Source organism: Oryctolagus cuniculus, chromosome 7 (assembly GCF_051225735.1).
Source record: "Oryctolagus cuniculus isolate XC-2025 breed Fujian yellow rabbit chromosome 7, ASM5122573v1, whole genome shotgun sequence".
NCBI lineage: Eukaryota > Metazoa > Chordata > Mammalia > Lagomorpha > Leporidae > Oryctolagus > Oryctolagus cuniculus.
Window position 1 is genome coordinate 157007282 of NC_142873.1, and position 26182 is coordinate 157033463.

Consider the following 26182-nt stretch of genomic DNA (forward strand, 5'->3'; position numbering starts at 1 on the left):
TCTAAGCAAACTGGGTATAGAAGGAACATTCCTCAATACAATCAAAGCAATTTATGAAAAACCCACGGCCAGCATCCTATTGAATGGGGAAAAGTTGGAAGCATTTCCACTGAGATCTGGTACCAGACAGGGATGCCCACTCTCACCACCGCTATTCAATATAGTTCTGGAGGTTCTAGCTAGAGCTATTAGGCAAGAAAAAGAAATTAAAGGGATACAAATTGGGAAGGAAGAAGCCAAACTATCCCTCTTTGCAGATGATATGATTCTTTATTTAGGGGATCCAAAGAACTCTACTAAGAGGCTACTGGAACTCATAGAAAAGTTTGGCAAAGTAGCAGGATATAAAATCAATGCACAAATAAGTAACTCTTAAAAAAAAGAAAAGAAAATACATTAACCAAATAACACAAATGACCCTACACTGTGAGAGGGATATCTATGAAGAACATTCATGTATTCAGTCTAAGATAAGTATTTACGACAAAGTATCCAATCAGTGTTGAATTTCTTCAGTATGTAATAATAGTACAAACAATATGGTAGTTCCTCAAAAAATCAGAAATAAAATGAGCTCAAAAGATGTACCAATTTCACTCCTGGAGCTACACAGAATGGAACTGAAAGCAGGATCTGGAAGAGGTATTTGGATACATATGCTCATGGCAGCATTTTCACAACAGTCACAAGGACAACAATGGACCAAATGTCCTTCAACAGACGAACGGCTGAAGAGTGATATGTATGTATCCCAATGGAATATTATTCAGCCTTAAAAAAGGAGATTCTGACATGTTACACTATGCATGAACACTGAGGACACTTAGGTAAACCAAGCCAGTCACAAAAAGACAAACACCATATGATTCAATTTATATAAGCTAGCTAGAGTCGTCAAATTTATATAGACACACAGTAGAACGGGAGCTGCCCGAGGCTGTGGGTAAAGGGAATGGGAAGCTACTGTATGAGGGGTACAGAGAGTTTTAGTTCTGCAAGATGAGAATAGTTAGGGACATCATGTGAACAATAATGTGAGTGTACTTACACAAGTGAACTACACACTTAAAATAGTTCAGGTGGTAAATTACGTATTATGTGTGGTTCTCATTAGAACAATTTTAATAGCTTCTGATAAAAGCAGGAAGAGAGATTATGTCATCCTGGGTTAGCTGAGACACAATTGTTGATTTTTCTTAACAAGGACCTGAGGGTAGCCAGATTTACTGGAACAGTATTGAATGAGAGAAGAGTTTACACAAATATGCACAAATAGAAAAAAAAACATTTACAATCACTATTACCACCTAAATGCAGACAGAATGTTCAGAGCAACAAGCAATCATCCAATGCAGACAGAATGTTCAGAGCAACAAGCAATCATCCTATGAACTCAGTGTTACCTCCTGGACTTATAACCTCTTAGACTACAACAATTACACACGGTCAAAACTGGTGTTCATTCGATAAGAATGCCCACTCAGGGCCGGCGCCGTGGCTCAATAGGCTAATCCTCCACCTTGCGGCGCCGGCACACCGGGTTCTAGTCCCGGTCGGGGCGCCGGATTCTGTCCTGGTTGCCCCTCTTCCAGGCCAGCTCTCTGCTATGGCCAGGGAGTGCAGTGGAGGATGGCCCAGGTGCTTGGGCCCTGCACCCCATGGGAGACCAGGAAAAGCACCTGGATCCTGGCTCCTGCCTTCGGATCAGCGCGGTGCGCCGGCTGCAGCGGCGGCCATTGGAGGGTGAACCAACGGCAAAGGAAGACCTTTCTCTCTCTGTCTCTCTCTCTCACTGTCCACTCTGCCTGTCAAAAATAAAAAAAAAATAAAAAAAAAATAAAAAAAAAAAGAATGCCCACTCAGACTGCCCTGCACTGTGCAAGTTCTAAGACCTCGATCCGAGTCAAAACTCTCTGTGTTCATTTTAGAAAGAGCAGCATAGGCTCACTATTTATGCTTCCACACCTCTCTGTGGTTGTAGTCTCAAATTTACCTCATGTTGATATGGAAGGAATTATTCTTGTTGACCTCAAAGCCTCCAGACCAAATACAATTGGGAACATCCATCAGTCTGACACATAACAGCTGATCGTAGTCGTTTCGCGGCCAGTGGAACACCACACTGGAACCAGGAAGGGTGGAGATGTAGCCTTCTGGATTCGCTGTTCCCTAAAACACAGATCATTGGCTTACATCAACATACCCACTCAATGCAGCAGATGTTCACTGAGCACCTCCCCTGAGTCTTACCAGGAGCTAGTTGCATAGCGATGGCACAGAACAGTCACTCAGATCAGAGAATCTATGATCTTGATAGAAGACAAGACATGACACTGAAACTCACTGTGCTACTACATAAGCACTACTCACGCTTCAAAAGCCAACTGTGGGGTGGATGTTTACCTGAGCAGGTAAATGCCCACATCCCACATCTCAGCGCCTGGGCTGGACTTCCAGCTTAGGTTCCTGACTCCAGCTTCCTGCCAATGCAGACCCTGCAGCCAGCGGTGATGGCTGAAGTACTTGAGTTCCTGCCAGCCACATGGGAGACCTGGACTGTGTTCCCAGCTCCCAGCTTCAGGCCGGCTCAGCCCCAGCTGTTGTGTGCACTTGGGGAGTGAATCAGCTGATGGGAGCTCTTTCTCGACTCTGTCTTTCAAACAAAGGAGCCGCAGCAGCAAACTGCTTACCTGTCCCCTGGCAAATTCCCTCTGTGCAAACGCAAGCTTGTGAGATGATTTATTATCTAACAGGTAACGGGGGGCAAAGATGACCATGCAGGTGTCAATATAGCGACCGCGACCTTTCTTGACATCAATACCTAAAAATAACAAGAACAGAGAAAAGTTTTGGTTTGACAAAAATAAACAGCCTTTATAATTACTTAGTTTCTCTGGGGGAAAAAAAAAAGAAAAAAATCAACTCTGCCACCCAGAGAGGACATCAAACTTTTCAAGAATGAAATGAAAATACTATGCTTTATTCACATGTAGGACCTGGAAAGTCTCCAGGGAAATACTGACAGCCCCATAATTCCTCGTTTCGTCACAAAGTATCTCCCGTTGGAACAGCAATTTAAATATACAGGGTTCAGGCACCCAGATCTTACATCTTCATCTATGAACCTGTGCTAAGTTCTATGTGAGATGTTTCTGCCTACACACCTGGGACACAAAATCTCCGGGAGGACCTGCACCTTTTCCAGGCTAGAGTGGAAATTTCCAAGGACTTAGTTGGATTCTATGGAGCTCTGAACTCAACGGACTCTTTCCTCGCATTTCCTTTTAGCCTATTAACCTGAGAATCCCACGGAAACATACTGCTGAATATAACAGAATTTATTTACTTGTGAAATAAGTATGTTTTAGCACCTACTATGTACTAGGGAAAAAATAACAAAACAGAGGAAATTTCAAAATACCAGGTATCAAAAAAGAAAGAAAAGTGAATTTATCTTGAAAACACTGATAACAATTTTTTTTTTTTGACAGGCAGAGTGGACAGCGAGAGAGAGACAGAGAGAAAGGTCTTCCTTTTCCGTTGGTTCACCCTCCAATGGCCGCCGCGGCCGGCGCACTGCGCTGATCCGAAGGCAGGAGCCAGGTACTTATCCTGGTCTCCCATGGGGTGCAGGGCCCAAGCACTTGGGCCATCCTCCACTGCACTCCCTGGCCACAGCAGAGAGCTGGCCTGGAAGAGGGGCAACCGGGACAGAATCCGGCGCCCCGACTGGGACTAGAACCCGGTGTGCCGGCGCCGCAGGCGGAGGATTAGCCTAGTGAGCCGTGGTGCCGGCCAACAATTTTTAAAAAATACAAAACTCAGTGGGATGGATCACTTATCCATTTAAACAATGAATACAGCATCATCTTCAAAGCACTGGGATGAGCTCTAGCTATGCAATGATAAAATAATTCTAGTGGAAATAAAAATAATGACAATAATAATATTTGTTAAACTCGTAATACATGCTAATACATCTACCAAAGGCTTTCGATTCGATCCTAACAACCTTATGAGTTAGGTATTTTAATTATTTTCCTTTTACAGATGGGGAAACCAAGGTACAGAAAGCCAAGTAACTTGCCCTAGGTCACACAGCTCGTAGCTGGCACAACTGGGGTTCAAATCAGGCTGGCTGCCTCTAAAGCCAGCACCCACGGGCACCTCCTGCAAAGGAGTATCCCTAAGGGCCTGACTCGGAAGTCAACAAGTATAAAGAGAACCAGAAAAATGGAAGACTCTCCCCTACAATATTGCAATCATGTATCCTAGATTTCCCAACATAAGTTCAGTTATCAACATATCAATCTGTTAACTGCCCCATTCACTTCAGAATCAAATTCTATGGTTCTTAGTGCTAACTACTTCAAAAGGAGCAAGCCTCATGTTGTGTCCTCCCCCAATCTGTCCTAACTACAGCTTCCAGTCACCCTGTGTAGTCTGTCTGGAAAGTGTAGCAAGGGCAAAACATCCCAGCTAGAAGTCAAGCTCAGCACAGAGCAGCTTCCGCCTGCTCAAGGCGGTACAGCAGACCAAGGTGACAAAAAGTAAAGAAAACTGTCACCGGCTGCAGAATCCATTTCTCTGAAAAATATACGTCAAAGGAGAATGAATGCAAATCCATGTTAAAAACTCTGTAAAGAAAACTAGGAAGATTCTTTTGCTAGTAAACTAGGAAATTCTTTTTCTAGTGAATCCTGAACACTTAAACAGATCCCTCTCCCTGGGGCTCAGCCAACATGCACAGAAGCTGCCTCCGTTTTCCTCCTGTAACGCAACTTTGTATCCACATTGTCCAGTACAGTAGCCACTAACCACGTGTGGCGACTTCAATTTAAAATCAATAAAATGATTTACAATGAAAAATCCAATCCCTCGATCACACTGCATTTCTCTTACGCTCTCAGGAGCCGCATGGGATTTGGTGGCCGCTATATTGGATGGCGTACAACAGAACACCTCTGTCATCTTGGAGAGTTCTACAGGACAACGCAGCTCCAAGACAGTGTCCCAGCTCTCAAGACTGAACGCTGCTTGAAGATCCCCGGAAATCACATGCTAAAAGAAGGCGGCACTGCTAACATTTTAAACCTGAGGCACATTTAAATCAAATCATTCTGAATCCTTCAGAAAATCTTTCGTGTACGCACAGGTGGCCTGGAGGACTGTGGGAACAGGGTCTTCCCCTCCCCTCTGCACTACTCCCACCCTTCTAATTACTACAAACACCAAGTGCATTCAATTGTATTTTTTTCTCAAATGTATACAGCCCAGTCCTAATCCTACTTCTGACCCAGACTTCCCTTTTGCACCTGGGCAAGTCACTTGACCTCTCTGTCTCGGTTTCACAAAGAACAATGCTTCTTACTCTCTTAAAGTCTGCAAATTTTAATGAATGCGTGGGAATACTTAGAGGATGAAAAGCATTCTAAGTGTTCCTATTATTCACTTCAGAAAAACAAAGATTCGAGCCAAATTGATACTTTCCTTACCCAAGTGAATCTGAAGTTAAACAGAGCCACCGATCTCAAAAGGGTAGTATTCAGGTGGCTCCTCAAATCCCCCTGAGAATCCATCCGGCTTGATATCAATCTAGCATTCAGAGAACAGACACCTGACCCATGCCAAATAAGAAAATCAACTCTTGTAGCCAGGCCAAAATGCATGGTCAGCCTCTTCCTCCAAGCCTGTGGTCATTAGCCAATGGTTCCAATGCTCCCACTGCCCCGAACGTCACCCACCAATGTTATAGATCAGCCCTGGGCGGTTTCCTTGCTGGATGACTTTCAAAGCTCGGACACCACTCCCACCATCCAGGGAGAAGCCCTGACACCAGCCCGGCATGCCTTCTGGATGAATCCCCCTTCCGATTCTCATCGTGCAGCTGTGGGCAGAAAAGCAAAGATGTACATATTCATCTACAACAAAGTCTTATCTACTTGTTCTAATCAGGAAACACTAACATAGCCATCACCCAAATCAGATCTCTACTACTGACACTCATGCCTACTCTCATGTGATTCTTAAACACAGCAAGAAAATTAATCAGTGAGCAAAAAAAACTCTTAGCGGTAACCACAGTTGAACAGTGTATAAAATACACTGACATATACAACTAAACACTTGAGAGAAAACATTAGGATTCTATGAACATAATCCACGAGGAAAATGCTACAATTTCTATTATTCCCCAAGGATTCAAGCCAAACTAATCGTTTCCTGACTCAGGTGTTTCAGGATTCACGAAAAAAGTAGGAGAAAACCAGGTAGAGAGGATGTCACTAACAGTGCATTGCTGGTAAGGACTGGCACTGCTCCAACGGCAGAGCTGTTTCATCGGCTAGTGTCTCCTCACAGATTCTGGAAACAACTCCTGCATGTGCCTCCAGCTCTGCCACTCAGCAGCAACACAGCCCTGGGCCGGTAACTCTGCCTCAGCTCCTCTTCCTCACCTTAAAGTGAAACACTGCTTCCTCCCCTGCCTGAGCCCCGCCACTGAATCCCCTCAACGGCCGCCGTTCCCTGCCTCTAAGCCAGTTAACAAGGGCTTTGAGATCCGCAAACCCCACGTTCTTTCAAGGGTAAAAGGGACAGAGTTCAAAACCTTACACAAATAACCCGGACTGGATTAATGGGGCTGAACACTTTACCAAAGGGCCAGCCTGATTCCACCGTGACGCCAGCTCCTTGGACTGTGCTAAACTCACAGCAGAAGGAAAATTGCAGCGAGAGAGGGGGCAAATGTGGGTTTCTCTTCCTTGGCAGAGTTATGAATAAGAGAACTAATTCAACACATGTAAAATAAAACTAGCTTTCATTATAAACCAACCAAATGGTTTATTTTTAGTATAGAATAACACAGAAATGAGATCCGAAAAAATCCCATTAGGTCATAGTTCTATTCCCCTGCCAAGTCAGGATTGTTATCTGTGGTATACGTCTGCTTACACAGATACACGATAGCCTTTGCTAATTTTTTCCCTTCCCTGGGAGCTGATTTCCCCTTCCTATAAATAACTGTACTCACAGGTTGGGCTGCTCTTTATCAGCATAGCAGAATAAGAGAGGGCTCAGGCTCCGGGCCAGCTCGTGTTCCTCAAACTGGCCTGCAGCATCAGTCTTCGCATTGTCCTGTCTGAAGATGAGTGGCAACCCTTTAGGGAGAAGGGGAGAGTTTCTATTAACCCCACCCAGTCGACACAAGGAGGCTCCAATGTGTAAGTGGAGAGATGGAGGCAGGGAATGAGGTGAAAACAGTAAAACCTGGGCTCAGTTCGTTGTCTAAAAGGGCAGCTTTGACCAAGACCAGGCACTTATGACGGAAGCAGGTCAGCTTTTGCTCCTTAGACGGTTGAAGTAACCCATTTGCATCGGCTCCATTGATTTAGCCAAGTAAACACATCGGAATTCCCAAGACCAACGGCAGGCCTACCTGAGCAGCCCCTGCACGTACCTGTTTTGTTAATGAGCCAATATGGGGCAGAAATGAAAATCTTTAAGGATCCTTCTGCTCGACACACAATTCGGATGGTGAGGTTCAGCTGCCGCCGATTGACGTCATAAAGTCGCATTCTCACCATATAGTTCTGGGTTCCAGGTGGAATGAGCAACTCTTTACAGAGGGGAAAATTCTCCAGTGACACTCCTAAAAAACACACAAATCACTAACTTCCTGGGTTCTCGCTTTAGATTTTTAAAATAGCCCACAGAAAAACTAAACTGGATTCCTTTTTGGAAAAAACAGTAACAAAGAATCTCATGAGAATGGCCATTTTCCACTAGCTGAGGTGAGAATATGAAGCAAATCAGATGGCCTGGAAGTCACACTGGGGAGTCTAATCTTCCTAATTAGGATTAGAATACCAAGAAGCTACCAGTAATAGCGGAGACTATTAGAGGAATTTACATCAGGGCTTGTGTTAGGTTCTTGAAACAGTGGCATAAGTATAGCCTTAAGAGTGAAAGGTCCATGAGGCAGGCGCTGTGGCGCAGTGGGTTAAAGCTCTAGCCTGAAGCACCAGCATCCCATATGAGCGCCGGTTCAAGTCCTGGCTGCTCCACTTCCAATCCAGCTCCCTGCTATGGCCTGGAAGAGCAGTGGAATATGGCCCAAGTCCTTGGGCCCCTGCACCCACATGGGAGACCCGGAAGAGGCTCCTGGCTTCGGATCGGCACAGCTCTGGCCATTGCGGCCAATTGGGGAGTGAACCAGCTGATGGAAGACCTCTCTCTCTGTCTCTACCTCTCTCTGTAACTCTTTCAAATAAATAAAGTAAATCTTAAAAAAAAAAAAAAAAGAGTAAAGTCCATAGGGCCAGCGCTGTGGTGTAACAGGTAAAGCTGCTGCTTGCAGTGCCGGCATCCCCTATGGGTGCCGGTTTGTGTCCCAGCTGCTCCACTTCCGATCCAGCCCTCTGCTGTGGCCTGGGAAAGCAGTGGAAGATGACCCAAATCCTTGGGCCCCTGCACCCACGTGGGAGACCCGGAAGCAGCTCCTGGCTCCTGGCTTAGGAATGCCCCAGCTCTGGCCGTTGCAGCCATTTGGGAAGTGAATCCGTGGATGGAAAACCTCTCTTTCTCTCTCTGCCTCTCTGTAACTCGGCCTTTCAAATAAATAAATTAATTAATTAAAAAAAAAAAAGAATAAAAGTCCAGCAGCCACACTGGACCTAATTTCAACTCCACAGCCTGCACTTATACTCCGCACACCATGGAAACAAGCTCTCCACCTCTCGGGATCTGTCTCCAAACAGTCAAGCAGAGTGTGTGCGTGCAGGACTGCTGGGAAGACAGACGACCAGAACTGCAGGATGCTGCACAGAAGGACACTAGTTGTGTGCACAGAGATAGCGGGATGAGGCCATGTTTTCTGTAAGGGCTCTCACAGAACAGCTGAAGAAATACACCAGAAAACTAGTAACACGCCAAAGACTTACTTATTTTGGAGTCAGTAATTAGCACTGCACTGTTTCTCTTTTCTAACCAAGCTCAACAGTTTATATCACCGTTGAAATGAAATCTTCCTTCCAGAGTTACAGAAAGAGAGAGAGAGCGCTCAAGATCTTCCATCCACTGGTTCACTCCCCAAATGGCTGCAACAGCCAGGGCTGGGCCAGGCTGAAGCCAGGAGCCAGGAGCCAGGAGCTTCTTCTACACCTCCCATGTGTGGACAGGGACACAAGTACTCAGGCCATCCTCCACGCTTTTCCAGGAGTATTAGCAGGAAGACGGATCAGAAGTGGAGCAGCCAGGATGCAAACCAGTGCCCATTTGGGATGCCAGCGTAACAGGCGGTGGCTTTACCAGCTATGCCGCAACCTGGCCCCTGAAATGAAATCTTGTCATTGTGGGACAATACCACTAAAGTCCAGTAACATTCAGCTTCCTCACTTATAAAATGGGCTTAACACTCGTCTTACCTGAAAGGTGCTGTGGTAAAGACCAAATGGTTTAATACAGTGACAGCACTTACAGAGCTATTACCACTCCAGTATGCTGAGGGCAGGGATTCTGGTGCAGTGGTTAAGCCACTGCCTAGGAACCTGTGTCCTCTGTCAGAGAGCCCCAGTCCACGGCCCAGCGCTGCTCTCCACTCCATCTTCACGGTGACGCACACTCCGAGGAGCAGCGAGTGAAGGCTCAAGGGGCTGAGTCCTTGCCACCCACTTGGGAGACCCAGATTGAATCCAGGGCTCCTGGCTTCAGCCGGGCCTAGCACTGGCTACTGTGGGCGCTCGGCGAGTGAATCAGTAGGTGGGATCTCTCTCTCTTTCTTACTATTTCAAATAAATAAACTTGTTAAAAAATTTTATTAAACAGAGCGTTAAGAATGGGGGCTGTTTCAAAACCACTTTAATAAAACGTCTCTGACAGTCTTAAAGAAACACACCTCCTGCCCAAACTCCAGAAGCACTGCTCTAGTGCTGCAAGCACGCCCACGGTCCTCTACGCTGACTTCACTTGCCTTTACAAATGAAATCAATGATGCATCGAACATTCCGAAGCTTCGTCAGTAAGAGGAGAGAAGGCTTATACCTGGAGTGCAATGCACTTAGCGAAGGTTCCTTCCTTCTCAGCAAGAAAGGAAACACGTGTAATCGTGCTCTTTTTACAGCTAAAGAAAAATCATCGTTCGAAAAGATGAGATGACTTCCTTTCAGCACACCTCAAGCGAGCATTCTCAGTAGCATGGCTCTGTCGGCGCTTCCTCCAGCAATCTCCAATTTGTTCATTTTTACTTATAAATGCATTATTGCGGCCGGCGCCGCGGCTCACTAGGCTAATCCTCCGCCTGCAGCACCGGCACACCGGGTTCTAGTCCCGGTCGGGACGCTGGATTCTGTCCCAGTTGCCCCCCTTCCAGGCCAGCTCTCTGCTGTGGCCAGGGAGTGCAGTGGAGGATGGCCCAGGTGCTTGGGCCCTGCACCCCATGGGAGACCAGGAGAAGCACCTGGCTCCTGGCTTCGGATCAGCACGGTGTGCCGGCCACAGCAGCCATTGGAGGGTGAACCAATGGCAAAGGAAGACCTTTCTCTCTGTCTCTCTCTCTCTCACTGTCCACTCTGCCTGTCCAAAAAAAAAATTTAAAAAAGAAATGCATTATTGCTTTGAGCGGGCTTTTTAAGATAAATATGCCAGGATTTCTTTAAGATGTTTACCAAATTATCACAAAATATTCACTAACATTTTTGTGGGATGACTACACATGATCACACGACAACCTCTTACCCAGCTCAATGTTCTGGGACGTATCAGCTGTGTGCAGAGCTGCCTCTCGGCCAGGTTTCAGTGTCCCATTAATTGGCACTCCTTTAACATAAAAATCGAGTTCACAGGGTAGCAGGTTGCAGATGACCACAGTTGGCAGGAGATATATAGTATGCCCAGGCTGTCTGAAAATCTGTTTTGCACTATCAGAAAATATGTTTGAGGGCATATAATCTGGATAATTCTCTTTCTTTATAGCCACGCAAAATCTATGAAAACAAAATGTTATGAAAATCATCAGCTTAAATGAAGAATTTGAATCTGTATCTCCTCAACTGACTCTGAAAAAGTATAACAGTAAAATGGTTAACTAAATGAGTAAGATATTTTCAATACAAATATATTTACTGAGGTATAATATATGCAATATACAAAGTTGTCTGATAAGCTTTGACAACTATATACAGCTTCATAACCACCATTCAAAACAAGTTACAGAATACTTCTCTCATCACAGACAGTACCCTTGATCCCATTCCAATCAATATTATTATTGATTATTATTCAAGCAACTGCTTTCTATTATGTCGCACTACGGCCTACAGTGCTGGCAGCCTACATGGGTGCCATTCAAGTCCTGGCTGCTCCTCTTCTGATCCTGCTCCCTGCTGATGGCCTGGGAAAACAGAAGATGACCCCGGCATCTGCATGGGAGACCCAGAGAAAGCTCCTGGTTCTGGATCGGCCAGCTCCAGACGTTGCAGTCATTTGAGGAGTGAACCAGAGTGAACCAGCGGATGGAAGACCTTTCTTTCTCTCTCTCGCTCTCTCTCTAATTCTCAAGGGAGGGGTCCCCAAGAAGGAATTAGTGTACTTGTAGGAGGGAGACAGACCAAAGCTTATTTTTGCGTTTGCTCTCTCTCCATCCACCCCCCACCCCCCACCTTGGGACCTCAGCCTTGGACTTCCCAGCCTCCAGAATTGTGAGAAACAAAGACCTGCTTGCTTAAGCCACTCACTGTGCGGAGCAGTACAGCCTTGAAACACTCCTGAGCAGACTACCACACCGACGATTACCAGACAGATTTTGAATTCTATCAAGTGCTAAAATTTTTTTTGGATTTACTGAGATAATCTGATCCTCCCTTCCTTTTGTTTTTTTTTTTTTTTTTTTTTTTTTGACAGGCAGAGTTAGACAGTGAGAGAGAGAGACAGAGAGAAAGGTCTTCCTTTTGCCGTTGGTTCACCCTCTAATGGCCGCCACGGCTGGTGTGCTGCGGCCGGTGCACCACACTGATCCGAAGGCAGGAGCCAGGTACTTCTCCTGGTCTCCCATCAGGTGCAGGGCCCAAGCACTTGGGCCATCCTCCACTGTCTTCCCGGGCCACAGCAGAGAGCTGGCCTGGAAGAGGGGCAACCGGGACAGAATCCGGCGCCCCGACCGGGACTAGAACCCGGTGTGCCGGCGCCGCTAGGTGGAAGATTAGCCTAATGGGCCATGGCGCCAGTCCTACTCCTCTATTTTATGATAGATTTGTGTAGAACTAGTATTATAAGAGTAGCTCAGCGGCGCCAGCACACCGGGTTCTAGTCCCGGTCAGGGCGCCGGATTCTGTCCCGGTTGCCCCTCTTCCAGGCCAGCTCTCTGCTGTGGCCAGGGAGTGCAGTGGAGGATGGCCCAGGTGCTTGGGCCCTGCACCCCATGGGAGACCAGGAGAAGCACCTGGCTCCTGCCTTCGGATCAGCGTGATGCGCCGGCCGCACGGAAAAGGAAGACCTTTCTCTCTGTCTCTCTCTCTCACTGTCCACTTTGCCTGTCAAAAAAAAAATTTTTTTTTTTCAGAGGAAACAGAATTACACGATGTTTATTTTGATGTAAAAATAGTTTGAAATCATGCAAATAATGAATCTTCAAAGAGTTCATGGCAAATGAGTGTTATGAAAAAATGGTGCATAATTTCAAATTTTTACACCAAAGTAAACTTATATTTCAATTCCATTTTTTTCATTAACATTTGGAAGTACCCTCATATTTTCTTCTGGTAGAAAAGTAGTAAAGTCATGTAGGCCAATAGTGTTCTTCACAGGTAGGTTTTTAAAATACATTTAATTTTTAAAATACACACTAGGCTATCTGAATTATCTACTCCTTTGCATCAGTTTTGGCAATTTGTGTTTTTCAAGAAAGCCAGGTATCGGGCCGGCGCCGCGGCTCACTAGGCTAATCCTCCGCCTAGCGGCGCCGGCACACCGGGTTCTAGTTCCGGTCGGGGTGCCGGATTCTGTCCTGGTTGCCCCTCTTCCAGGCCAGCTCTCTGCTGTGGCCAGGGAGTGCAGTGGAGGATGGCCCAGGTGCTTGGGCCCTGCACCCCATGGGAGACCAAGAAAAGCACCTGGCTCCTGGCTCCTGCCATCGGATCAGCGCGGTGCGCCAGCCGCAGCGCGCCGGCCGCGTCGGCCATTGGAGGGTGAACCAATGGCAAAGGAAGACCTTTCTCTCTGTCTCTCTCTCTCACTGTCCACCTGTCCACTCTGCCTGTCAAAAAAAAAAAAAAAAAAAAAAAGCCAGGTATCATTTAAGTGTTGAATTTATTGACATAAAATTGTTTTTTCGGCTATATCATCTCTTTAATGTATGATCTACAATACTGTCTCCTTTCATTACTTATAGTGGTAATTTGTTTTTCTCTTTTTTTCTTCATTACACTTGCTAGAGGTTTATCAAATTTATGAGTCTCTTTAAGAAGCCAGTTTTGACATTTTTCGTTTGTTTTCTAGTTCACTGATTTCCACTCTAATTTTATTGTTTACCTTTTTTTGCATGTTATTGTGTTTAATTTGCTCTCCCTTTTATAACTTAAGGTATAAAAATAAATCAGTGGTTTTCATCTTCCTTATTTTTAAGATTTATTCATTTGAAAGGTAGTGTTAGTGAGTGGGGCGTGATGATATCTTCCATCCACTGGATCTCTCCCCAGATAGCCAGAACAGCTCAGGCTGGGCCAGGCTGGGCCAGGAGCCAGGAATTCCACTCCAGTCTTCCACACGGGTGGCAGGAAGTCAAGCATTTGAGCAGTCAACCGCTGCTTCCCAGGCACATTAGCAGGGCGTTGGATGGGAAGCGGAGCAGCCAGAACTTGAACTGGCGTTCAGATATAGGCATCCCACGTGGTGGCTTAACCTACTGCGCCACACATCCTTCCTTATATTCCAGTAAAAACATAGACCAGAAATTTCTTCCTAGTAACTGCTTGGTGCTACATCCCTATTTTTAACATCTCTGTTCTTTATTATTGTTCAACACAAAATCTTTTCTAATTTCCTGTTTGCCCCATGAGTTATTTAGAAATACACTAATTTTCAACTATTTGGGACTAATCAAGCATCTTGTTAAAGAGTTCTGGTTGAATCCTACTGTGATCAGGAAATACAATCAGAACGGTTCAATTCTTTAATAGTCACTGATCTCTGTTCTAGGGCCCAGCAGATGGTCTCTCGGTGAGCACTGCACACATGCTCGAAAAGAACACACACTCTGGAGCTGCGGGGTAAAGTGTTGGACAAATGTCCAGGACAGCAAGCTCGCTGACAGCACTGATCAAATCTTCCATCCTCATTGGTTTTTGTATTCTACAAACTACAGAAAGGGAAACGCTAAAATCCCCACCATGGCCGTGCACTTCCGCCTTCCTTCCTTCAGTCTGTTAACAACTGGCAGACCTGGGTGAAGGGTACTACTTGCATTTTTTTATACTATTCTTCTACTTACCTTTAATTTGAATAAAAGCCTGTCTTCTCTATAAAGGAAATTAGAGCTAATGATCGCTAATAAGTTTGAAGTCTACAATTACTAGGGTCTAACAATAGCAATCCAGTGTTTTTTCCAACAGGAGGTCTATTAACAATCACTTAATACTCTTCAAAAGGGAAAAACGGGAGTTTAAATGGTTAGGCAATTTTATACAAGTCAGTACTAGGTGTGTGAACCTTCATCCAAAATATTTTTAAAATATTTCACTCAAAAACTACCAATCGGGGCCAGTGCTGTGGAACAGCAGGTAGGGCCACCACCTGCAGTGCCAGCATCCGATACAAGTGCCAATTTGATGCTTGGCTGCTCCACTTCCGATCCAGCTCTCTGCTATGGCCTGGGAGAGCAGTAGAAGTGCTTGGGCCCCTGCACCCGTGTGGGAGACCTGGAAGAAGCTCCTGGCTCCTGGCTTCGGATCGGCCCAGCTCCAGCTGTTGTGGCCACTCGCGGAGTGAACCAGAGGATGGAAGACTGACTCTCTCTCTCACTCTCTCTCTCTCTCTCTCTCCCCGCCCCTCTGTAATTATGCCTTTCAAATAAATAAATAAATCTTTTAAAAAAAATGTACCAATCCCAGGATTTTGCCTCCCAATTTAGGGACAGGAATTGTAATTTAGGAACAAGAACTGTTTTTTTTTTTTCTGTCTTTCCCTACCTGTCCTCTCTTTATGCTGATGTTCATATCCAAGATTCTAATCTTTTAAGTGTGAATAGCAAGTTTATTGAGTGCTTCTCCCATAAATACCAAATAAGTAATCCTCTCTACCCCAAGCAAGGGTTAACCCTTAGTTCTCTGGAACTCTAACTCAAGAACACAGAAACTTCAGGTTTTAAATAAACACAACTAGGGCCGGCGCCGTGGCTCACTTGGCTAATCCTCCGCCTATGGCGCCGGAATCCCATATGGGCGCCGGGTTCTGGTCCCGGTCGCTCCTCTTCCATTCCAGCTCTCTGCTGTGGCCCGGAAAGGCAGTGGAGGATGGTTCAAGTGCTTGGGCCCTGCACCCGCAATGGGAGACCAGGAGGAAGCACCTGGCTCCTGACTTTGGATCAGTGCAGTGCGCCGGCCATGGTGGCCATTTGGGGGGTGAACCAATGGAAGGAAGACCTTTCTTTCTGTCTCTCCCTCTCACTGTCTGTAACTCTACCTGTCAAATAAATTAATTAAAAAAATAAATCTTTAAAAAAAATAAATAAACACAACTAAATCACAAAGGATCCTTAGAGAGAGAATAGTAATAGTCACCTTGAGGGGGGGAAAAAAAGACATGTTAAACATGCCATTGCAGAAGTAGCACATACCTGAAGAATCGGCTTTTTTCGGTGTCCATAGAGTGGCACTCTCGTTTGCTGCTACTAACCTCTGTAGTCTTCACAACGTTTGTCCAGTGAATAGGAGCCTTACAGAAAAACACACCCAATCCTTTGGGCCGGGCCTGGAGCCGCCAGGAGGTGAGATGTAAAGGCACAGCAAACGAGTCCCCTGGCATGACAGCAGGAAGCACCACCGGCTCTGCCACAGAAATAAGCGCTATTAGCACTCACACCTCCAGCCCGAAGCTTGAGCATCTCAGGACAGAGGGAGAAGGACTACATGCATCGACTGCTTAGATGGACAGAGGGAGAAGGACTACATGCATCGACTGCTTAGATGGCACCCACCGGGAAGAGAGCCATGGTCACAGTCCACAAATATTTATGGACATTTAGTATATTCTAGACAATCAAAACATACTGTCTGGGGCCGACGGGCTGTCCAGTCTCAGTTCCATGGGTGTCTCCAGCCGGTTCCTCACGATGAGCGCTGATCGAACAGTGATTACTTTCCGAGCGCTGCCCTCCATAGTCACTGCAAAGACCACCCGGACGGGCGGGAGTGAAGAGAACTGTGAAGGAGACAAAGAAGTAACTTGGCTGTGTGTCTGTAAAACACACAAAATACAGCAATACCATCAGAATGTCTAAACGAAACACATCTGATTATTACTATTATTACTTATTCTTCAGTGAAATTTGTCATTAAATCCTTAAAGCATTCAACATTACAGCAAGTGAACATCCAATAAACTATATACTACTAAAACCTGTCAGTAATAAAATTTCCAAAACAATGTAGAAAGACATGTCACAAATTTAGTTGCAAAGAAAATTCAGTTTTAGGCCCCTACACACATTATAAAAAACATCACCTAAAACTGTGGTCGTGACCTGTCCAATTTTCTAGGCTCCCTGTAACATGGTAAGGATAGCTCCTGGAAGCTACTCTTCATCCACAATGCCCTTGGGTCAGCTCTCAGATGGAAACTGTGAACAAGACTTGTTTTCAACTCCACGGGAGGGGACTAAAATAAATATCATCCAAAGCAACTAAAAATAGCAACTCTGAAGCAGGACTTTGGAAACCATTAAATGATTTACCTTCTGTGCTACTTCCGTCCCAGATTACTATTAAATTGAGAAAACATTCCTTGAACACCAACAATGGGTTGGGTGCTACCCAAATACACCCAGAAAAACAGCAGGAAGTCTTGTGAGATTAAAACTTGCCTTTGTAGAATCCAGAGAGTACAACAGAGTTGTCTTCACTGATGTGCTTTTCACAGGAACAAATAATAACTTCCTTTTTTCTACATGTCTTAAAATTTATTCTTTGGGCTCATACACTATTAGTTAACATGCTTACAGGAAAACCAATGTTTGTGTTTTAAAGAACTTTAGAAACAAAGTTTTCTTTCTTCATAATAACTACCTAGGTTTTATTTAATAACCACTCTTTCAAAATAGGACACTGAAGTTCACAAACTAAACATAATGGAGGGAAATCATTCATTTCTGCTCTTGGGTTGTGGCCACTAGTATTTTCCTGTGTTCATTCAATACACATTCTGTACCACTGCCACGTGATAGAAGCAGCAGCAGCAGCAGCAGCAACTTAAGTAGACCACAGAGAGGAAGACTTGGGAACGACTGCTCTTAAAATGAGGGTACAGACATACTGACAGCGCTTTTCAACTAGAGAAGCAAATGACACTCATCCCAGCTTTTCACTCTGGCAACACTTCTATTAAAACAAACGGTAAGTGAAAGTCAACCTAATAGACAACATAACAAAAAGCTCTACATTTTGAACCAAGACTCCCAGGAAGTCCAAATGAAAGGCAAGCTATACTTTTTGTTTTCAAAGGGACACAATCTTAAACACCAATCATGAAAGTTCAGGATTCCACTGATCCAGCCCCAGTTGAGATCCAACAGAGTCACCATCAGTAACTACTAGAAATTTGATATTGTTGCTTCTAGGTCCACCTGAAATGCCACATTTCAAAATTTACAATCCTCAAAGAGAAGAAATCTTCTAAGCCTAAAAAAAATTTTTAATGTCATCTTGTGACATGTTTCAGATGCTAAACGGCAAAAAAATTTACTGTTTTTCCTTATTGTTTACTTTCAAGACTTTTTGGGCTAAATCTTATGAAATATGTAAGGATATATCAGTCATTTTAATGTAGAGAGAAAAGGAGACATTGGACTAAACCATCTGCCTTTTCTTCTCCTTCCCTGTAAGACTCAGTTTCACGTTCCAAGTTAGGTGAGAAAATTCCCTTGCAAGGGTTTGGAAAAGGAAGGTAATCACCATAGAAAAGAGCAGCGATCAAACACACATCATAAAGTCCTTTAATCACCAAGAAATTCGCATCCACGTACAGCTTGGGTGCAGCGTATCTACTCAGTAACACGATGACAACAGGAAAGCCATACTCACATAGACTTGGGGATGTATAATATTTGTTCTGCTGCTTGGGCTGCCAATCTAAGAAAGATTCCAAGACTCAGGGTCAGCAGAGGCCTCAAGTAACAGGCATCATTAAGTTCAATGACAACATAATTTGCTTAAAAGGGTGGTATTTGCAAATACTTTTAGACAAAGCATAGTCTATTGAGAAAACATCTCTTGGAAGAGATGGGGAAAACAACACTCATTTCACAACCATTCAATGTATGCAGGACTCCTCTAGAATATATCAATACAAGAGAAAGATGCCTGTGGGGAGAAATTAGTTCTTTTATTACCAGACACTAATTTAGGCAGAAAAGTAATATAGAAAAGTAAGCTTCATTTTTGTTCTAAAAACAGGGCATCAGAGGGCAACTGTGAAAACAAACATTTGTAGAACGGTGTTCTCAGGAACACTCTTCATGAGGAAAGCTGCAGGATCTACAAAAATCTGCGCTTCTCACCTTGCCACTGCGACCCACAAAACAAGTGTAAGGATACAATGAAGTCGGGTATCGGGCAGGAGCATCCCTGGAGGCTGCAGCCACCAGGACGCCAGCCTACTCAGCACAGATTAGTCGGGGACACTGCCTGCATTATTGCTCCAGGTTAGCCCTCGAACCTTAGGTTCCAAGCTGGGACAAAATTAGGACAAGGCTGTGTGAGACTATGTATGATCAGAAAATTAATGACATCTCTCTTTGTGCCACAGAGAAGGACTTGGAGCTATGTTATAGGAAATGCAAAAAAAAGACAGTGTATAGGAAGTTAGGAATATGTTAAATGGGGTCAGCGCTGTGGCTTAGCAGGCTAAGCTTCTGTGTGCAGCGCCAGCATTTCATACGGGTGCCAGTTCAAGTTCTGACTGCTCCACTTCTGATCCAGCTTTCTACTGTGGCCTGGGAAAGCAGTGGAGAATGGCCCAAGTGCTTGGGCCCTTGCACCTGCTTAGGAGACCTGAAGGAGGTTTCTGGCTCCTGGCTTAGAATCAGCTCAGCTTTGTCCATTGCGGCCATCTGGGGAGTGAACCAGCGGATGGAAAACCTTTCTCTCTGTCTCTCCCTCTCTCTCTGTTTATAACTCTAACTCTCAAATAAATTTTAAAAAATAATAAAAACAAAAAACTTTAAAAAAATGTCAAATAACGCCAACACAGTTGGCTCTCCCTCTCTGTGGGTTCCATGTCAACAGATTCAACCCATTTTGGATCAAGTACCGTGTGGTCAGGACTAAAATGGTTCTATTGTTCCTGAACATGAAAAGGTCTTTTTTTCGTTGTCATTATATTCCCTATTCACAGAGCATTTATATTGTATTAGGTATTCTAAGTACTCTAGAGATGATTTAAAGGACACTGTATATGTTGGGGCCAGTGCTGGGCACAGTGGGTTAAAGCCACAGCTTGCAGCGCTGGCATCCCATGAGGGTGCCAGGTCAAGTCCTGGCTGTTCCACTTAAAATCCAGCACCCTGATCATGTGCCTGGGAAAGCAGCAGAGGAAGGCCCAAGAACTTGAGCTCCTGCACTCACATGGGAGACCCAGAGGAAGCTACGGGCTCCTGGCTTCAGCCTGACCCAGCCCCAGCCATTGCAGCTATCTGGGGAGAGAACCAGCAGATGGATGATCTCTCTCTCTCCATCTCCCTTCTCTCTAACTCTGTCTTATAAATAAAATAAATCTTAAAATATGTTATATGCAAACTCAACACCATTTTATAGAGGGGCCGAGCATCTGTGCGTTTTCCTATCTGTGGGGGCAGGGGAGAGGTGAGGATCTTAGATATCAAGGGACAATTATAACTCGCATCTAGCCATCAAATATGAAATGGATCAGTGTATAAGACAATATGTTACTGCCATTTTTCAATCTTGTTATTCAACTGAAATTAACCATTGTCTGCTTTATTAAATATCAATTACCAATGCCTGTGGTTGACCCAAGATAACATTAGGTCTTCTTCTTAGAATTCATGAAAATAGAAAGACAAGTTCATGAAAGCAGATTTACTACAGGCTTAACTATCTGACTGCCTGGCTTCGAGGGGTGTGGCCACAGCACCATCACGCCATTAAACACACAATCTATGACCACGCACCGTGGATGAAGAGGAATTTTTATCTGGAGCTGCATATCGGAAAAAGGTCCCAACTTTGTCCACAGACACTGGACTCACTTGCTCCCAGCCATTCACTCTCACTTGCAGTTGATGAATTCGGAGGTCATGGGTGTGTCTGTCAAAAAGAACAAAGTAAGCACCGTCTCAGCAGGGGAAGAAAAGCAGAGACAAAGAGCCAAAGCTGATTTACTGTATGATGGCAGGAAACCCAGCTGGCTAAACCTATCGCAGAGTACCTGACGCAAAGGAAATCAAGAGAGTCGTTGAGTTGGGATTTATAGTTAGCAAGAGCTGATACAAATTAGGATACAAATTTTAATAAGATTCATCATGAGCAAGAGCAGCATTTTATCCTCCCCTTCCACACACCATGAATCTGTACACTATCCCAGATCTTCCCCCAACAGCCCCACCTCAACTGTTAGGAAATTATGACATCAACTACAATCATTTCAATGTTGTGGTAAAAGTACAACAGTAAGGCTGGTGCTGTGGCATAGCAAGTAAAAGCTGCCGCCTGCAGTGCCCGCATCCCATATGGGTGCCAGTTCAAGTCCCAGCTGCTCCTCTTCTGATCCAGCTCTCTGCGATGGCCTGGGGAAGCAGCAGAAGATGGCCTAAGTCCTTGGGCCCCTGCACCCATGTGGGAGATGCGGAAGAGGTTCCTGGCTCCTGGCTTCGGATCAGCGTAGCTCCAGCCATTGTGGCCAATTGGAGAGTAAACTAGCGGATGGAAGACACCTCTCTCTCTCTCTCTCTCTCTCTCTCTCTCTCTCTCTCTGCCTCTCCTTCTCACTCTGTTTAATTCTGACTTTCAAATGAATAAATAAAGCTTTAAAAACAAAAAAGTACACTAGTGATATAACCAAGCAGTCATAATCTTAGAAAAATGGCTAAAATTTCTCCTTGGTTCCTTTGTTGGACAGTCTGCTCCTCTAGGCACCGCAGTCAGTTGTTTGCCTCCAGCCCTTCATGACTAAAGTCAGGGTAGCAAGACAGCCATCAGCAAGGCAGGGCTGAAGTGCAGAAGGCAGTGGGCAAAACAGAAGGAACGGGAGGAAACTGCACATTTAATTCTATTTTAGATTTTGCCTAATTCAAGCCAGAAGCCTGAAATGGGGAACTGGAGTTGAGGCTGACAGGGAGGGAGGAGGGAGGTGCGGAATGGGGTAGAGTGCCAAAAGGGAACATGCCAGAAAAAGCATTTATTTTGATGAATTCAAGCAGAACAGTGGGACTTGAAATGGGGTACAGAATATGGAAAGTAAAACGGAACCAACAGCAAGGTCAAACCCTCTCTGATACAGCAAAGGCAGTGCTTACTAAGAAATATGGCCGACAGCTCCATAGATTGCTTCTCCAAGAACTAGGGGGAGGACAGGAAAACGCTCACCACCCATTCCTGGGAGCTCTGAAGTGGCTTCCAGGTACATATGCCCAGCATGTGGATTTAAATTTTTTTTTCTTTGCCCTATAAAGCCCCCAGAGATCACAGGCTCAGAACTCTTGCCAGCTGGGAATAATGTATGCCAGTACAGAGCTACAGGAAGGGAAGACATGCCTGATGTAGGCACAGGCTGGCACACACAGACGTACAGCATCATGAAAAGCACACGACTACATGAGACTGAAGTGAATCTCTTGCATTTCAGCTCAGCCCCAAATTGCAGCCAACACTCAAGCACACAGATCTCAACCTCCCAGCACTAGGCCTTCACCTATTCATTTCCACTGGACAGCCCACTTTCATTTAATTTGTTTTAAATTTTTATCAAACATTTTATGATCTCACAACACCCAGGTATAACCTTTTTCTAGATTTATTCCAGTCCTTTGGCTGGTTACTTCAGAGACTGTATCAGCTAGCAGGACTCCAAGATGAGCTGTTCTTACCCATCTTAGAATCTCAACGTCTACACTATAATTTCTGGTTCTGCTCCCTGAAGCTCTCTGCTCACTAAAAGTGCCATGTGCAGGTTTATACATATGTACGTACCTGTGTGTAAATACGTGTGCACATGTACACATACATGCACTGTGTGTATGTGTGTGTGTGTGTGTAAAAGATGAAATCAACACCCTTTGAGAAGCTTTTAGGAGCACCATGACACTACCACATCATGAGAAACAGGCCAGGATACAATGAACTTGAGTGTTATGATCTGTCAATGTTTCAACCAAATTATATGAAACGCACCTCAGATGTCAAATAAACAGATAATTAATGGAAAGACATGCATTTCGAAGATAGAAGAGAGTCTATTTTTTAAAAGTAAACACTGATTTTCAAGATATCTTTTAAAAATACATTAAAATCATTAGTAAGCAAAGTCAAAAGGCAAAATATCAGGAACAATCATTTATAACCACTTTTATTTTTAAAAGGAAAAGAATACATCACACTTTACCTGTGTCTTAACTTTCCTCTTGCTTCAAACTCAAAAGGAATCTCTTCACCTGTGAGGACTTCTCGCCACTCACTGACATTGTGGGCATCATCAAGAAATGTCCTGCTCCCTTCTGGCACCACTCCTGGGCTCCCGCTGTGAGACAGTGCAGCCCTGCAACCACGCAGAGGACAGCTTTCCCCCCGCCTCAGCACGCCCTCACAGGAGCTCTGGCTGAGGACCAGAGGTCCCTGCTTCCCCACCCTGCCCGGGACTCACAGCAACACGGCAGCAGGGTCAGGCTAGAAAGGATGACCTGAACGGTCCCTCACCTCAGTCACCAGTCTGAGACACAGTATCCCGACCCACTCGCTCACCTCCAGCAGCAAAGAGCGGGCCATGGGCACTAAGGCCTGGCCCTTTACAGTGGCAGTTCAGAGACAGGGCAGGCGCTAACAGACACACACACCTCCTCCTGGGGCATCACCGTGCTTTGTGGAGGCAGGGGAAACGCGGATGCTGTCACCCATCTCACGTACTGTGTCACCTACACTAGGAAGATCATGCATTTGGAACTTTGAGCCAAGACCTAAACAGGCAGAAAGGTGTTAGAAAAGGTCCTCACTAGGCCGGCGCCGCGGCTCACTAAGCTAATCCTCCGCCTTGTGGCGCCGGCACACTGGGTTCTAGTCCCGGTCGGGGCGCCCGATTCTGTCCTGGTTGCTCCTCTTCCAGGCCAGCTCTCTGCTGTGGCCCGGGAGTGCAGTGGAGGATGGCCCAGGTGCTTGGGCCCTGCACCCCATGGGAGACCAGGAGAAGCACCTGGCTCCTGCCTTCGGACCAACGGCAAAAAGAGGACCTTTCTCTCTGTCTCTCTCTCTCACTATCCATTCTGCCTACCAAAAAAAAAAAAAAAAAAAGAAAAGGTCCTCACTTGGCATAGGTATAGGCTCATTCATTCATTCTCTAAACTCTACCCAATTCCATCTGTGCAGAAGTGTGTCTTAGATATGGAAGATCATTCCTTCGGGGCAGAAGGAAAACAGTAGCATTTTCATAACAGTCTTGGAAGAAAATTTTTCAAAACCTTAGTTTAATAACCATATATAGCTTTTTTTTTAAAGGGGGAAGGGCACAGAAACTGAGGAGAAAAGATGGAATTGGTTCTTTCACACTTTACACACACCCTCGACGTGCTGGACTTCCATTCAACACCTCGCCTCCCTGGAGCAGGAGTCTAGGGCCACGTGACGCTCAGGACCCACTTCGCAGAGAACGAGAGCGATCCTTCCGCTGTCTCAGCAGGACAGCAAGGCATGATGCACACAGAAGGGGTCCAGCTCCCTCTGCCGGGCTGCTGCAAGGGGGCTTTGGTGGCAGACACGGCTCGGTGTGACAGGCTGAGTGCTCTTACCTGGTGGGTGTGGTGGTCAGTGTGGCAAACCACAAGGTGCACCCCGTGTGGTTCCTCAGAGCAAAGGGAACAAATGGCTGCCGGCGCTTCGGAGTTTTCGCCTCTACGACGACAAACAGAAAGTGGCGAATGGCAGAGGCCTGTAGCTGGGGCACAGCCCTCCCACACCTGGACTGTGTGCGTGGCCAGCTCTTGGGCAAGACGGAGGAAAGAGAAAAGGAACCACCTCGGGCTTGCCAAGAGGAGAAACGGGAGGTTCTATGTACTTGCTGGGGGCTAGGGGAAGACTGGCAGCCCTCTGACTACTCCCTGCCCTCAGTTCTCCCACAGCGCTTTACGGATCTGACGTCTGAGAAGCCATCAGGAACCAACTCGGCCGGAATCAAGAAACTGAAATGGGCCATACCTTCCACTGTTCCCAAACAACATATTCTACATAGGTAACCCAAACTGTAGCAAGACGGAGCACATGGACTTACATTCTGTGCTATTCTCTTACACTCATAGCTGTTTTTCCTTCCTGGAAAATCAGGGATATATTTTTCCAACGTTTCACAAATAAAGTCTTAGCTCATATTTTGAAAACACAGGCATCACCACAGCTACATGGTGGGCGCTGTGGAGGCCACAAAAGCAGCTGCATTTCACACAACTGCTTCCAGTCAGGACGCTGGGGGAAGAACAACGACCAAGACGGAACTCTCAGTGACCAAATCCTAGAGACCACAAACACCCCAAGAAATGCAAAGAAGGTCTCTAGTGCCCAGGCCACCTGGGAATTCCACCACAGGCATGCTGCCAGGGCTGTGTGGCTGGCACGGGGCAGAGTGCTAAGGGGACAGGTATCAGCTCCTCTGAGCACAAGTCTGTGTCCCCTCCATTGGCCACACAAAGAGGGAGTTGGCCAAAGGAACCACCAAGGCAACATCATTTCAGTACGGGGAAGGCTCCTGGCCTACAGGCTTATGAACACATAGACTACCCAGCAGACAGGGTACAGTCTTGTTGTGTCTAGACTTAGTGCACAGGAACAAACTGAGAAACACTGTGACCCAAGCTATCTATGGAGGAAATGGTATCTCGTGGGGACTACAAATGCACACAGCACCAGAGGAGACGCAAGCTCAGCCTCAAGACCCTGTGTGTCCAGCCAAGAAAAAGGAGAAGGCAATAGGCGGCGTGTCAGGCCATCCGTGACCCACAGGACGTCCTGGGCAGTGCCTAACAGTCAGTGACTGCTTCCTCTGTTTGCTTTGCCTCTTCCAGTGTTTTCAGAAGTTAGTACTATAAGCACCACAAAACAAGCCATTTCAGACCAAGGCAAGCTCTATTTTTGCAACAATAGCTCAGGCGTCTAAGATATAATCTATAACAAAAATGAACAATCTCTAGTACTCTCACAATTTTGTGGCCGCTGAGTGGCACCCCAAATACTTCTACAAATAACTTCCGCCTAGGAATATACCCATTTGTCACCTTGATGTCCTACTTACTTCCCAAAGATAAAAACAATTGAGGCCAGTGTTTTGGCACAGCAGATAAAGCTGCCAAATCTGATGCCAGCATCCCATGTGGGCACCAGTTCATGTCCCAGCTGCTTCATTTCCAATCCAGCTCCCTGCTTATGGCCTGGGGAAAGCAGCAGAAGATGGCCCAAGTGGTTGGGACCCTGCCACAAATATGGGAGACTCCTGGCACCTGGCTTTGGCCTAGCCCAGCCCTGGTCATTGTGGCCATCTGGAGTGTGTACCAGTAAGAGCCCTCGGTCTCACTCTCTGTAACTCTGTCAAATAAATAACCTTTTTTTTTTTTTTAATTTCGCTCATCAAGCAGAAAATTAAGGAGTAGTTGTGAGGCTGCTGACAAGAACAGGAGGGAAGTGGAACATGTAAGAGCTTTCTGCAGGGTAACCAGTATTCACTGTGGCACTCTGAAAGGCACCTCCCTCTCCAGGAGAGCAATGAGAGA

General features: G+C 45.6%; 1 protein-coding gene across 6 annotated transcripts in view; it reads right to left on the reverse strand.

Annotated features, from left to right (window-relative positions):
• VPS13D (vacuolar protein sorting 13 homolog D) overlaps positions 1–26182 on the reverse strand; it is a 276465-nt gene that overhangs the window by 139616 nt on the left and 110667 nt on the right. For 5 of the 6 annotated variants that reach the window (XR_016210247.1, XM_008275374.5, XM_008275375.5 and 2 more), the window contains 12 exons: positions 24215–24317; positions 22822–22974; positions 20393–20528; positions 18285–18332; positions 16257–16407; positions 15824–16034; positions 10732–10979; positions 7457–7648; positions 7031–7157; positions 5745–5887; positions 2691–2821; positions 1994–2169 (listed from right to left, as the gene is read on the reverse strand). Coding sequence is in view for 5 of the 6 variants with exons in the window: in XM_008275374.5 (XP_008273596.4) it covers positions 1994–2169; positions 2691–2821; positions 5745–5887; positions 7031–7157; positions 7457–7648; positions 10732–10979; positions 15824–16034; positions 16257–16407; positions 18285–18332; positions 20393–20528; positions 22822–22974; positions 24215–24317 (1819 nt within the window). In the remaining variant the exon portion in view is untranslated. Of the gene's footprint in view, positions 1–1993; positions 2170–2690; positions 2822–5744; positions 5888–7030; positions 7158–7456; positions 7649–10731; positions 10980–15823; positions 16035–16256; positions 16408–18284; positions 18333–20392; positions 20529–22821; positions 22975–24214; positions 24318–26182 lie in introns of those variants that run through there. The other variant, XM_089299277.1, reaches the window with a different exon arrangement.